Source organism: Haliotis rubra, unplaced genomic scaffold (assembly GCF_003918875.1).
Source record: "Haliotis rubra isolate DU_JTF1 unplaced genomic scaffold, ASM391887v1 Scf654, whole genome shotgun sequence".
NCBI lineage: Eukaryota > Metazoa > Mollusca > Gastropoda > Lepetellida > Haliotidae > Haliotis > Haliotis rubra.
Genome location: NW_025767362.1, coordinates 200,855 through 215,557, shown reverse-complemented (window position 1 = coordinate 215,557; position 14,703 = coordinate 200,855). Strand labels below are relative to the sequence as shown.

At 40.0% G+C, this 14,703-nt stretch overlaps 1 protein-coding gene across 1 annotated transcript in view; it reads left to right on the top strand.

Moving 5' to 3' along the window:
* LOC124257253 (protocadherin alpha-11-like) overlaps window positions 1-14,192 on the top strand; it is a 56,374-nt gene extending 42,182 nt beyond the window's left edge. Inside the window, exons 3-6 of the mRNA XM_046691266.1 lie at window positions 330-3,068; window positions 3,409-3,436; window positions 7,794-7,976; window positions 12,643-14,192. Of these exons, the coding sequence (XP_046547222.1) occupies window positions 442-3,068; window positions 3,409-3,436; window positions 7,794-7,976; window positions 12,643-13,116 (3,312 nt within the window). The 5' untranslated portion in view covers window positions 330-441 and the 3' untranslated portion in view covers window positions 13,117-14,192. The remainder of the gene's footprint in view (window positions 1-329; window positions 3,069-3,408; window positions 3,437-7,793; window positions 7,977-12,642) is intronic.
* Window positions 14,193-14,703: the final 511 nt, after the last annotated feature.

The window sequence follows — 14,703 nt, the reverse complement described above, 5'->3', positions numbered from 1 at the left end:
GGTGGCTGTTTGCTGATTGGCCGACAGGCCAAGGGGTGGGCTGAGCTAGGCTGAAGGCATTTGCTGGTGGAGAAAGCTCAATTACCAGTACGCTTCAGCCTAGGTACAACTATGTGTGTGTTCGTGTGTTCCTAAACATTACGCTAGGGCCGGGTGTTTTCTTATCATCTGATGAGCTATGAGGTATGCTGTGTTCATTTGTCTGTGCTGTCTGTATCACTGACTGTCAATATTGTAGTGGTCATGTGCAGGTGAAAGGATTTAGTTGTTAATTACTGGTTGTGTGTTAATCAGCAGGTCAAATACACTTGTATACTTGTGCATTTCAGATTGAAAGAGTTACAGTCGGGGTGAAGTGGACAACTGAAATTGACAACTGAAGAGGAGATACCACAAATGAGATAATTCACTTTTGGAAAAAAGTTCTCTGCAGTTTTCAAGATGGATGCAGGAAGATTGAGACTTGTAGTTGTGGTGTTGTTTTCTGTGATTGTTTATGTGACTGGCCAGGATGTAGAATATTCAATACTGGAAGAAGCAAAAGTTGGATATGAGGTCGGAGACATCCCTCGTGATACCAACCTGAATGTGAACCCAGGTGCCAAGCTACAGTTTAGTATACTCACAGAAGGGAACCGATACAGCGAACTGTTTCTCATAAACTCTGCAGGCATTCTCTCAGTTAAGTCAAGAATTAACAGAGAAACACTCTGCCCATTCCAAATAACTTGTAAACTTCAAATTGAAATTATTGCCAGGTCGACAGCATTAGATATTTTTCGTAATTTGAAAATAGAAATCACAGTAAAGGATATTAATGATAATGCACCAAAATTTCCTGTTCAGTCACGGAAGTTAGAAATTCCAGAATCATCAACTATTGGATCTTCTTTTACCCTCCCTGGTGCCTCTGACAATGATACTGATCCCAATAACTCTCTACAGAGTGTGGAAATTATTCCAAGCAATGTGCCATTCCGGGTAGAATTCACCAAGAACCTTGATGGGACATCCGTGGTCCTGATTATAGTGACAGAAAAGTTAGATCGTGAGACTACCAACACCTATAATGTGAAACTGATGGCTGAAGACGGAGGAGTGCCACCTCTCAGCAGCAGCATGGATGTTCTGATAAGCATTACCGATGTTAATGACAATTCTCCAGTCTTCAGCCATTCCATATACAATGTTACCATCAAGGAGAACACAAATTTAGAAATGGTCATTCTACAAGTCACTGCAAATGATGAGGATGAAGGTGAAAACGGCAATGTTTTTTACAGACTGAGTTCACATCAAGCTGATGAAATCCATCGTTATTTTGCAATGGATAACATGAGTGGAAATATGGTCCTGAAGCAACAACTGAATAGTGGTCACATCAAAGTCATCATTGAAGCCAGCGATCGAGGAACACCACCAAAAATATCACAAGCTTTCGTAGAGGTTGAAATACTGGACACAATAAACAACCCACCGGCTATAACTATAAATATTCTGTCAGAGACTGGAACTGCTAAAGTGCTGGAATCTGTTCGCATTGGTTTCCCTGTGGCTCACATAAAGATTCTAGATCCTGACACCGGCGCCAATGGTATAGTGACATGTTTCAGTCAGACAGCAGGCTTTGATCTGCAGCCACTTGACGACAAGGAGTACAAGGCTGTAGTAGCCAAACACCTGGATTATGAAACAACTACAAATTATAAAGTGATGATTTTCTGCCGAGATGCCGGAAGCCCTAAACTTAATGCCTCAGCAGAGTTTAATGTGGAAGTTTTGGATGCTAACGACAATTCTCCTGAGTTCATGCAGAATGAGGTTGTGCTGAACATTGCTGAAAACAATGCAGTTGGAGATATGATTGTCCAGCTTGGCGCCACTGACAAGGATTCAGGTATCAACAAGAAATTAACATTTTCTGTGTTGCCAGAGGCACGTGTTAATTTCACAGTTGACACCAACATCCCCATCGTCCGAACAAAGATCAGATTTGACCGAGAGGACACGGCACAGTATCAGTTCCATGTTCTGGCCATTGATGGTGGTGTGCCTTCAAGAACAGCCACCGCAACCATTACCGTCAATGTCCTTGACATCAATGATGAGCAGCCACAGTTCCTGGAGAAGGAATACAGGTTTCACATCCCAGAGAATCTTCCCTTGGGTATGGGGGTGGGGAACGTGTCAGCCTTCGATCGGGATACAGAGGATGGGGGCATATTCTCCCTCAAACTATCACAGCTCACCTCAACTGCCCATCTGCCATTTACCATTCTCCAGAATGGAACTATTCTGACAACAGAGGAGCTAGACAGGGAGGAGAAGAATAAGTACATCTTCAGTGTAGTTGCGACAGACCATGGTACCATGCCACTGTCAGGGTCGGCCCAGGTGACTGTTGTTGTTGATGATGTTAATGACAACGACCCATCATTTGTGTTCCCCAACGACGACAACTACAGCGTCAGTGTATTCATACCCTCTAAATCTGGCAGTGTTGTGGTACGGGTCCAAGCTACTGACAGGGACGATGGAAGTAATGCCCAAATCAAATACACGTCTAGAGACTTGAACTCATCAGGATTGTTTGAAATGAATAACACCTCTGGTGAAATCTACACGACTAGGGACATTGACACGAGCATGATCGGCACCTACTACCTGGCCGTTATGATTTCAAATACAAACCCAGATGCCAAATCTGTGTCCCAGAGACTGAAGATATTAATATCACACCGCACACAACCAGGAGATTTCTTGCAGTCTAGTGACCAGTACATCATTATCGTCATTGTCCTGGTGTGTTCCACGTTGTTTATTGCGGCAGCTATTCTGGTAGCTTTATGTTATCTCCGCAAGAGGGACAAGGATCATCAGCTGAAGAAGCAGTGTCAACAGGAACCACTGAGTTACAGTCTACAGACCCCAGTCAGCACCGTTGATGGAGTGACCAGTACGGACAAGGCCACCACTGGTCATCAGAACGTCCTCAGATCAGACAAGAAGGCTGACCTTGACACATCTTCCAGCACCGTTAATGGGAAAATCATTTCAACGGGAAACTGGTAAGTTTGAAATTTTCCTTATGATGTTTTTATTAATTATTGATGGAAGCTGAAACAAGAATGGAAAGTAGCTCATGTAGAAACAGTTATTTATTAAAGATATTACTATGATGATAATATGATGGCTATAACAAACAGAATGACAAGAATTAGGGATGTGCACTGTAATATATATGTGAAATAATACATGAGATTTATAGAAACGTTACAAATCTGTTGAAAACACAACTTGAAGGTCTTGCAATGGGTCCCTACCTTACCCCAACCCCCACCCCCAGCTGACTGTCCCACCCCTTGCTACAACTAGTAAAACAGTTTTACCACCTTATGCATGAAAAAGCCAACATCAAAGGAAGTTAGCTGACAAGGTACAATGTTCCCAGACTAAAGGTGTGAAACTCCCTACTCCTTTTTCCCCAGTGTAATTACATGAAACCTGTCTATAGACAATAGTCAACCTCTTGTCTCGTTCAAAAACCAACATTTCAGTCGCCAGTAGCATTTCCAGTAGCTTGTCACTTGTCGATTAACATGACACCTGTGAAACTTTGTCACCACATCCCAGACTGAGGCTGTACCTGCGATTCCCCTGGGACAATCTACACAATGTCCTCTCCCCACAGACAACATTCCTGAAAAAAAACCATGTTGAGAGAGAAAGTGCACCCCTCGCCCTAGGAAGTCTCAACCCAAACAAATACAGGGGGGCTGCCAGTTGGGGGCTGCATCGCCTCCCTTCCTCTGTAATGTTAGGTGACACAGAATGATGAAACAGGGAAAAACACAGGTTGCAGAAATACCTCTGAACCATTCTTTCAGTTGAGATGAAAATTGAGTTTCATGATTAAAAAGTTGGGTTTTTTTTCAAAATCCTTGTCTGTTTCAAATAATTTCATCCTATCAGAGATAACAGCAAAACCCTTTCTTCATCTAATCCAACATTTGGCATGAACAAAGTTAATGTTAGAGGCAGATTGTCATATTAATTCAAAATGCAAATCTACAAACAAAACTAGTTGTTCAAACCAAGGTAAAAAAAGTGATAAAAACATCTTCATGTGAAGTAAGATTTATCCGATTAAGAGATTTCTCAACACAATAGAACAAAGTGTTTAAGTTTCTTAAAACATCTAGTTATATTTTCTCACACAGTTTTAAATTTTTAAACAAATGCAATAGGGAAAGTAAAGAGCTGGAGTGTTTCTTTGTTTGGCTGGCGTCTTGTCAAGGGGAAATGTGCAGGGGGAACTTTGCTATATTTATTTCCAAGACGGAATAGAGCACATGGTGGCAGGGTCTGTGTTTGTCCCAGGCAGGATACATTGGCGCATGCAGCACATTTGCTGGGATCAATTAGAGATAAGGACAAACTCAGAAACATACAGCTGAATGGAAAAACAGGTATCCTGTCTGTTCAATATGTCAGGACAATTGTTCCAATGTGTAATAGTTTACATGTGATGTTGGTAGACATTTGAAACATTCACATGGAGAATAATACTCATTCATGTGTCAATATGGAAATCTGTATATTCATAGGATTGGTGTTTATGGATAACTACTGTCAAAGGATAAGTGTCTGAATTTATAAAATATTGATATTTCTCAGCAATATTTCTGTATATGATAATCCAAGGTATATCCGCACAAATCTTGTATTTGACACGTCCCAGTGAAATGAATGTGCCATATGGTGAAATTAACATCACCTGATGACACTTAATGTCTTGCACCTCATCCATCAAGGTTCACATCAGAATGCATCGAGAGATGTAAATCCCAAATATTTTTATCTTCATCAACTTCTACATTAGTGGAGAACTTTATGTGGAAGTAAACCCAGTTTATAATCGTGTGGTCTCTCAGGCCCTAAACTTAATCCCCAAATACCTGCTGAAGTTATTGGCTGGAACAGTGGCCGAGAGAGCCCCATGACATGGGGACCCTGGGTGACATTATGTTGGGGGGAGTACCAGCAGTGATGGATGGGGACTCACCTGTGGGATGAAGCTACTGATGTCTTTGTAAGTCTGGTACAGATGAGGATTGAAACATTCTACCTTGACATGATTCTTGCAGTGGTATACACAATACTTCATTCATAGAGATGTTCTCTTTATGTTTTCAGTTCATCCAGTCATGATATTTGTAAATACAGAATATCCAGTCAAGTATTCAATCTGATCTTGTTTGTTACAACTCTGTTTGAAGCTAGTATATTTTGTAAATGGCAGTTATGTGGAAATTATAGTAGCTTCTGTTTCTATTATGATGTAGTTTCATGCTAGCACATAGGGCTGGGACGATTCACCAATGCATCGATGCATCACGATACATTTATGTTCGCGATACAAAACGATACACAACTTTTTTTCAAAACAGAACAGAATTCTTTCAAGGTGTATGTATCGTGATACGTATCGTATCGCAGGTAAAATATCGCGATATGTATCATATCGTGACATAGTGTATCGTCCCAGCCCTACCAGCACATATTCCTGGGGAGGTTTTACATTGGTCAGATATTCATTTTGGAGGGAACAGCCTAAACTGAACATATTGCATGGGGAAGAATTATCCTGGCCCAGATCTTCCCCATCTCTAACCACAGGTTCAGACAAGCCACTTAAATCTGATTTTTCTTATTTCCAGTTGAGTTATTATTAGGAGTGATCATGTTTTCATATTTTTTTAATACAAATTATTAATTTTCAAAAAAGGTGCAAAATATGAATTTAGTGAACCAAATCAAAATTATTTTAGTTTGACATGTGTGTCTTTCTGCCTATTCCACACTTACTCCTTGCTCATACAACCCAGTGGGGTGGTGGGGTAGCCCAGCGGTTGTTCATAATGCCGATGGCCCGTGTTCAATTCCCTACATGAGTACAATATGTGAAGCCCATTTTCTGGTGTTCCCTGCTGTGATATTGCTGGAATATTGCTAAAAGCAGTGTTTAACCATTCTCACTCACACAACCCACAGTTAATACTACTTCCTTCAAATCAGATCTTATTGTGAGTATGTTTTCTTTCTGCACAGGGGCGGTGGGGAAGCCTAATGGTTAAAGCATCGGTTCGTCACGCTGAAGACCCAGGTTTGAATCCCCACATGGGCACAATGTGTGAAGCCCATTTGTGGTGTCCCCCGCCGTGATATTGCTAGAATATTGTTAAAAGCGGCGTAAAATCCAACTCACTCACTCTTTCTGCTCATCATGTACAAACAGAAAGTGGAATGTTTGCCAGGTGTGGACTAAGTCACTACCCATCTCTGTTCTGGCTAGGGGAATGTGTCAGCCTGTTTCAGCAATCAAAGTGTATTGTGAAATCTACTTAGGGACAGGAAAACTGGGTACAAATCTTGTCTTTACCCTCTTTGTTTATTTCATTGACAAATTTAAGGACTAAAATATGTTGAAATTTTCTTCTTAAATGTATTACAAAATGAGACGTAAAAAAGTGTCAGTTCAAACAAATTTTTCCAGCACAGAACCGTACTGTTATTGTCCTGGTATCAATGAAATGTAATTATCAGCATTGCAACAAGACCCGCCATGACAAAGGCCTGCTATGTTAACGGCGTGTTAATTGACAGTCAAATGCTGTGTTCAGTATTTATTTGTTGACATGGCGTTAGCTAATTCCTCATTGATATGAATTTGTTGATCAGCAGGGGTGTTTAAGGATGCCTGGTTATTTATTCCACTAATCCCGTCTCTAAATGCCGAAGTTATCAAGATAAATCCATGTGTGTGTTACGCTGACAAACTGTTGAGACAGCACTGACCCATGGGGAGGTTATAATTGAACTGTGAGCCCCGTGAAACCGACACCCCAATCATGATATCAACGTGCTTATCTTGTCACTCAAACTGTACAACCTCCATTCACCAGCAAATTTTGGTCAAATTGAAATTCATATCAAGTGCCCCCAACTATAAAGCCTGTAGTTTCTGCAGACCTCGGTGTCAGGCAATCTGTGGACTGTCGTGTGATCGTTGTGTGATCTGTCATGGGAAATGTACAACTAATCTGGATGATTATGTGGAACTATCAAACTATCAGCTTGTCAGATGCAGCTATCCACACCGTTGTAGGGGGTTGCAGATCACATGTATTTCAATGTGTCAGTGTTGCACTCAATAATCTTCAAAGTACAATTCACCTAGCAATCTGTACCTCATCTTATCAAAACTAACTTGTTTCTGGAAGTAAATTATATGTCAATATACAAAGGTAAATCAGTCATTTGCTGAAGCCAACCCAGATCAGGAGCTGGGGTCAATGACATTATATGGATAGAACAAAATGTCATACAAAATACTAAGGATTTCGAAAATGGACACTGTGTTATTTTCTGATTAAATAATTGCTCAGCTTTCTTGGGTACATGACAGCACCTGTAGCAAGCAGTTGGCCTTGCTAGTTCCAGATGAATGGATTGCTCATCGTTAGCTATGTTTGCTAATGTAGATATGACATGAGACAGTTAATTGTTTCAAAAGGCCATACGGATCAGTTCACTCAGAAGTATTTTATAGTGCCATTTTCATTCCCATGTCGTGAGGAGCACCTGCAGTGATTTATCGCCACCAGATGTGTGTGTGTGTCCACAGAATGCCACTGTGTATATCAATATAGCTGCAAAAAAGCAGGTAAACTTAATTTGCTGGCAAATTTGCTGATACAGGTTATGAGCAGTTTGGTTGACTTTATTTGTAGGTGCCCTCCCATGAAGCCCCAGCCAACACCACATATTCCACCAATGTAGAACATGTTGTACCAGACAGGGAACATCAGCGCCAGAACCAACTCATGTCCTTCCGTTTACACCAGGCTCTACAGAGACTGAACAGTGAAACCAGCACCCAGGAACAAAACAAGATCATGGCAGCTAATGCGAAGGTGAGCAAAAGAAAGAAGGAAATGAATAAATAAATAAAATAATAAATAAATAAATAAATAAATAAATAAATAAATAAATAAATAAATAAATAAATAAATAAATAAATAAATAAATAAATAAATAAATAAATAAATAAATAAATAAATAAATAAATAAATAAATAAATAAATAAATAAATAAATAAATAAATAAATAAATAAATAAATAAATAAATTGCACTGAGTAACCCTTAGTACATGATAAAAGACCCGCACATGCCACATATAAATAACTAAAATCACAAAGCCATTGGGACTGCTTACTACCTTGACACTAATGAAAACCTCTTATTCCCTCTCAAGTATATCTGCCTATTGTCTTCTGCAAACCAGAACTCTTTCAGCTTCGGCATTCTTCCCAACCCAATTGTTGCCATACCACCTTAGCGGTCAGTGTTATTTGAAACCACATTACAAATTGATGGTTTTTATTTGCTGTTGAACCTTATCATCTGGACAATGGGCAGTAAAACACAGGTAAAGGCAAGGTGAGCGGGGATACACTCTAGGTGTGAATCAGAGTGACCCTTGTTTCATGCCTCGCTGCTTTATGACACCTCACCTGCCCACTAATTGATCTTTGTTAATTAGATTCAACCAGGTATGACACCTACTTGGCGATTTATCACAACCTATTGAGAAAACAATTACACAGTGGGAACTTGGAACTACTTCTTTGCACCTTTGTGTGAAATCCATTAACACACAAATAATGACTGGCACTGTTCTTCCATATTTAGTCAAATAATATAATTAGGTTGCAGAAATGATTGATTATCGTCATGCTTTAATACTTATGTTTTAGTCCACAAACAGTAACTGTCATGATAAATACTAAAAAATAATGTTTATGGTCTTTTCACAAGTTGTTTGAATTTAGAAATGAATTATGTATCTTTTCACAAGCTGTTTGAATGTAGAAGAAAAAATCACACTAAGTCAGTTTCAAATATGAGTCCATCTCTCTGAAACCTGACAAGCCAGCGCCAGAGATATTGGCCATCTTGTGCTACATATCCACCACAATGAATGCAAGCTCCTGCTCTCCACTTGAAAACATTTACAAAAACAGCTCAGAACCTTTTTCCAATAAATGAGGGAAAATAGATTGACAAGTAGACAATGGTCAATCATAGTGTTTTGTGTTTGAGTGAGAAGGCACCATAATTAGAACTGTGGGGGATTTCATGGCCTGTAACCCCCTGACAACTCAATCTGTGTGATTGTTGTGATACAATCGGGGAGGAAGGGGGAGGTGTGGTGAGAGGTTGCAGTGTCAGGTAAACTCCCTTGTTAGTGGCGGCCTGCAGGGTTGGCCTTTCTCTCCTTGCTATTTATCACACTGTGTGCCGACAACACGTTGTATCATTTAGAAAGCTTAGAGTTGTGTAAGTTTGTCAAAACGTTTCAAAAGTGTAAATATTTAGGTATAATGTGTCAACATTATATGACAGGTAAAAATTATGTGGGATGAACACATCTTGCCTGTAATAATACGTTGTTGTCAGTGCTTTGCAATTTACAGCAGACATAGATGAGAAGCCTTGGATATGGCATTTATATATGTTGTATAAGAATAATTCCTGTAACATTATGAAAAAATTAATGTCACATAATAATCATTGCATTGTATATTAAAGCAAAATGATATTTCAGTTGAAGTATGACCCCCATTAACTAATGAATTTCTTGACACAAATTGTGTGCCATGTAAACTTTTCTGCATCTGCTTACTATACCTGCCTGTTAGTCTGTCCATAACCTACACATTCAGCTTGGTGCTAGTGTCTTGCAACTTCAGTTGTGGCAGTCCTCACCACGATCGACTATCATAAACTTGATTGCGTTGTAAATCAGGTGAATCACAACCCACCTCTCCCCTCCACAACAACTATGTCTATACCATGCAGTGTTTAGCACCAAGTTTAGTATATTTACACGAGATATGTCCAGTTGAAGTGCAGGAAATGACCAACAATAAACCAAATATGCTGAGCTCTAGGCCTCAGGTATGCCTGTTGTGAGGAGACGAGAGCAACTCTACATGCACCGCTAACAGTGAAGTGTTGTCATAACTGCCTCCATACTCACGGTACATCTTTATGATACATAATGCTGGTAGCCCGGACACAGGTGAGGGATATTCAGGAGGGATGTCAGTATCACACATGTATTTCCAGCAGGGACAGTTATTCAATCATTAATACATGAGTAACAGTTCAAAGTAAGTTGCAATAACAAAATACAACTGAGGTGTCATCCATATTATCCAGTCTTTCTTGTCCTACAGACTTCTAAATGCTTGTAAAACATTTTAGAAGCAAAATTTCAAGGAATGTATGTTATTTCATATTCCGGAGAAGCTTTACATTACGAAGTGTTGCTCTTATACAGACATATATTCTTGTATAGACTTAGAATACCAATATAGGATGTAGTTGCCTTACTGTGATTTTTCAATCACTTATTTGTTCCTGTTTTGTTTTTCCTGTAGTGGAATGCTTATTACAGTGGTGAGTGGACACATTCTGTTTCTGTGTCTTGGGTACCTCAAAATTATTTAAAAGCACTCACAGCATCTTTTTCTTTCCTTTTATCTGTTTGGCATTTGATTTCTTAAATGAAGTTATTGTCTTTGGTTGAACTTTACAAACTGTCTGTGTTCTGGACTTGAGAGTATATGTCGTCAAGAGTGGCTTGTTTCTGGACTTGAGAGTATATGTCGTCTAGAGTGGCTTGTTTCTTCATCTCATTGTCATCATTGCTTCTAGCAGTATCTTCAGACTTTACAGCACATACCTGTACTTGCACCATTAATGCTTTTAATAAACACAATGGAAGATCACCCAAGACTTGATTTAGTCTGATAACCACCTTCAAACACTGCAGACAGTGCCCACCTAGCTCTAACCCTCCTAAGTCTCCACAGTGCAGTCCTCATGATTCATCCCCAGGAGACAATTAGAGTACCCCATCCAAACAGACCCTGAAAGATCGCAGGTGGTAAAACTCAGAGATCAGCACCTTTGTCAACAAGGCTACAGAGTGTCTAGGTTGCAGGGCCCTGGGGAATTGTTTCTGAGGGTTTGGGCACTTCGAGAAGGTTGGAGAGAAAACAGATTTGTAAATATCTCACAGTGATGTCAGGTCAATTGGGAAAGTAATGTGTTCTGCAAGTTTAAGTGGTGAAGGGGGTGTTCCTAAAAACTATAGTTGCGAGTTTCAGGGTAAGATGAGTGTTGATATCTGATCCCTAAGTGTTCTTTGGCAGGGAAATATAGTTCGAGCACATTATTGGTGTTCATGAGTGAGTGATGATGGGGTGTTTCAACTCTACTTGTTATATATTGTAGGACATTGCTTTGTGTCTCTGCAGTGTATATGTGAACATAACATCAATGATAAAACCCACAATTAAGTCATAATAATGAAAGTTGTTTTAAAAGCACATTAAAAACCCAGCTGAAACAGGTACTTTTTATTAATTTTGCACACAGCAAATAGTGTAGTGTTTTTCTTGATAATTATTTTTTGTTCATTTAAAATGACAAAACCTTTAATTGGAGCTCCAAATATCCATGTCTGTCTTCCACTCCATCCTGTATTACCAAGATTGTCCTGTATGTAAAACAAAGCCAACAGTGGTGGTCTTGTCCAAGTCACTATCTTGATGGAATGCTGTAACTGACCTGTGTATAAACAAGTCACTAGTGTTGTTAAAACAAACATATCCAAGTCTGTGTCTTCTTACAACATAATTGATAGCAATCTGAAGGAAAGTTGGTATTCAGGGTAAGCAATCCACTTCCAACCACAAGGCCGCACGGCAGAGAGAAATATTGTCTTTAGTGGTAGATAGCATCTAGGCTGGTTGTAATTGCCTCTGTCAAGCCCCCTGACCAATTGTCAATTACATGTTGATTTCAGCAGTGTGAACTGCAGGGAAAACCTTCTGTAATAAGATCCCTAGCATTAGCTCATCAGTGAATGGTAGTTTAACTTGTCTACACTATCACAATTTAAAAGTTCCTTTCAAATCATTTAAAGAACTTTGACAATATGTAGATGTGTTTTTTTGTATGGTTGTATGGTAAGGAATAAAAGGACTGTTTAAAGACTACATATTTTACCATAACTGTAAATACAATGACAGAGTACACTGAGACCTATTGCTATGGTCTCACCTGGTCGCTAATGGAATGACCATTGTAAACAACACTGCAATGAAATATGTAGAGAGATAACCAGGAGGTGGATGGACAATGGCTTTCCTGCAGTAATTTCCGCATGAGAGTGTCTGAATCAGTAATGACATAGTCAACAAACAGCTGGGGATGACAGTAGAAGCACTGGAGGAAGGGTCAGGCATTGATGATGGCAGGGACAGGGAGGGAGGCAGGGAGGAGAAAAGAACCCCAAAGGATTTATATTTAAACATTCATATACTTAATACCAGATATATGTTAGTACTTACATACATAGAACTAAATGTTACTGTAGAATTTGCCGTAAGAACTTTACCATGCCAATACTATAATGCATATTATTGCATGAAAATTAAAATAATAAGGATTAATATTTGTTTAGATATTGGTCAGTATTGTGACATTTGTTATATATGTTACAGGTTATCGAATGGCGAGATGCCCAGAAGCGAGCTGATGACTTCCACAGTACCAGTTCCGGTGAAATAACTACTGGTGACAGTGGACATGGAAGTGATGAAGATTCCCACATCCTCTCCGAGAGATCCACATCACCGCAGAAAATACGCCTAGGTATTGGTGCCATAAAGCACCAGACCAATCCGGGGCAGATAACGCCACCAAGGTCAAAGGTGTCACCTATAAAAGGAACTAAGATGGCAGTTCGGGGTAGAAATGGTCAAGTGCTATATCCATCACATTTCAATTTAACATCAAAGAAAGACAATGTTGTACAAGGTGGTTTTAATCCGTACACGTTACAGACTTCTCCACGGAGTGAGATTGAGGACGGTGACGACACAACAACATCCGGCAGCTACAGCATCACTCTGGATGACACCAAGTCGGAGCTGCCAGAGTTTGATTATATACCAGTCAAAGATGTGTATGTGTGACTGAAATCTTGTGTGAGTCATGTGACAGTCACGTGATATTTTATCCTGGAGGCTGAGAATACTTCAGAACTTTCCATAGACTGACACTGCAAGAGATTATATACAAGAGTATTCCACAGACTAGAGATTTTCAGAAGATCTGAGATGTTTATATGGAATTATGTCTCAGTATTGTTACCTGTGATCATAAAGCAAGTGTTGCTCAGTCTCTGCCAGAAGTAGGCCACCAGAACAGTCTGCCTTCAAACTTCAAAACTGTCAGTAAGGAAGGAGAGTTTGTCGAGTTGAAGGCGACCACGTTGTCCTGCCCAGTGTTACTGAAGGGTTACACTTGATGACTGTGTTACAAGTGCCTTGTGTAGTGTCCGTTGACCAGTGTTTCCCCAGTCATGTGTTGTTTCTAGTCGTCCTTCCTGCTGAAAGCATTAAATCAAAATGTGTATTTATTTATATCATTTCTGCATTTTTTATGTTGAGACTGAGCGAGAGTGAGATACACTTGACAGAGATTTTGTACTCATCATCACTGCTCTCAGCATCTTGACAGCAACCTCAGCCACTGTACTTAAACTTCACTGCTTCATTGTGCAGTGTTGTACTATATTGCATCGCAAACTTGTCATGGCCTGTCTGTTTTGGGCATCTGTTGAAGTTTCCGGGGATTGTTTGTGTGAGTAGGGGAGGGTTATGGGAGTGGCATCAGATCATCAACTTCTACAGGGAAGATGTTTGTGTTACAGTGATGATAAAAAGTTGCAACATTTTTGAGTGGTTATCATCCTGGTATATAGAAGAAAGTGCCTTAAATTTTTGAAAACTTAGATTTATGACTTTGCTGAAATCCAAGGACTGTAGCAACTTACAAGTGTACAATACATCATGCTGACCTGTGTGGCTGTCACTGAGCCCTAGTGGGATCAGAGCAAGCTGTCTGAGAGAGTTGGCTTCAACTGTGTGTACTTGTGTTTACTGGAGTATTTTCTTATCACTTGTTAAGCTTGAGAAGTCAGATTCACCTGTATATATGTCCATATTTGTTGAGTTATTGTGTAAATAAAAGTTATCTGGACAATGAATATGTGAGTATGTTTTACCTTGGATGAAATCTCTCTGATGGAGCTACAACCATCAGGATGCACACAAGGTCTGAGCTCTGATGGAGCTACAACCATCAGGATGCACACAAGGTCTGAGCTCTGATGGAGCTACAACCATCAGGGTGCACACAAGGTCTGAGCTCTGATGGAGCTACAACCATCAGGATGCACACAAGGTCTGAGCTCTGATGGAGCTACAACCATCAGGATGCACACAAGGTCTGAGCTCTGATAGAGCTACAACCATCAGGATGCACACAAGGTCTGAGTTCTGATGGAGCTACAACCATCAGGATGCACACAAGGTCTGAGCTCTGATAGAGCTACAACCATCAGGATGCACACAAGGTCTGAGTTCTGATAGAGCTACAGCCATCAGGATGCACACACGGTCTGAGCTCTGATGGAGCTACAACCATCAGGGTGCACACAAGGTCTAAGCTCTGATAGAGCTACAACCATCAGGGTGCACACAAGGTCTGAGTTCTGA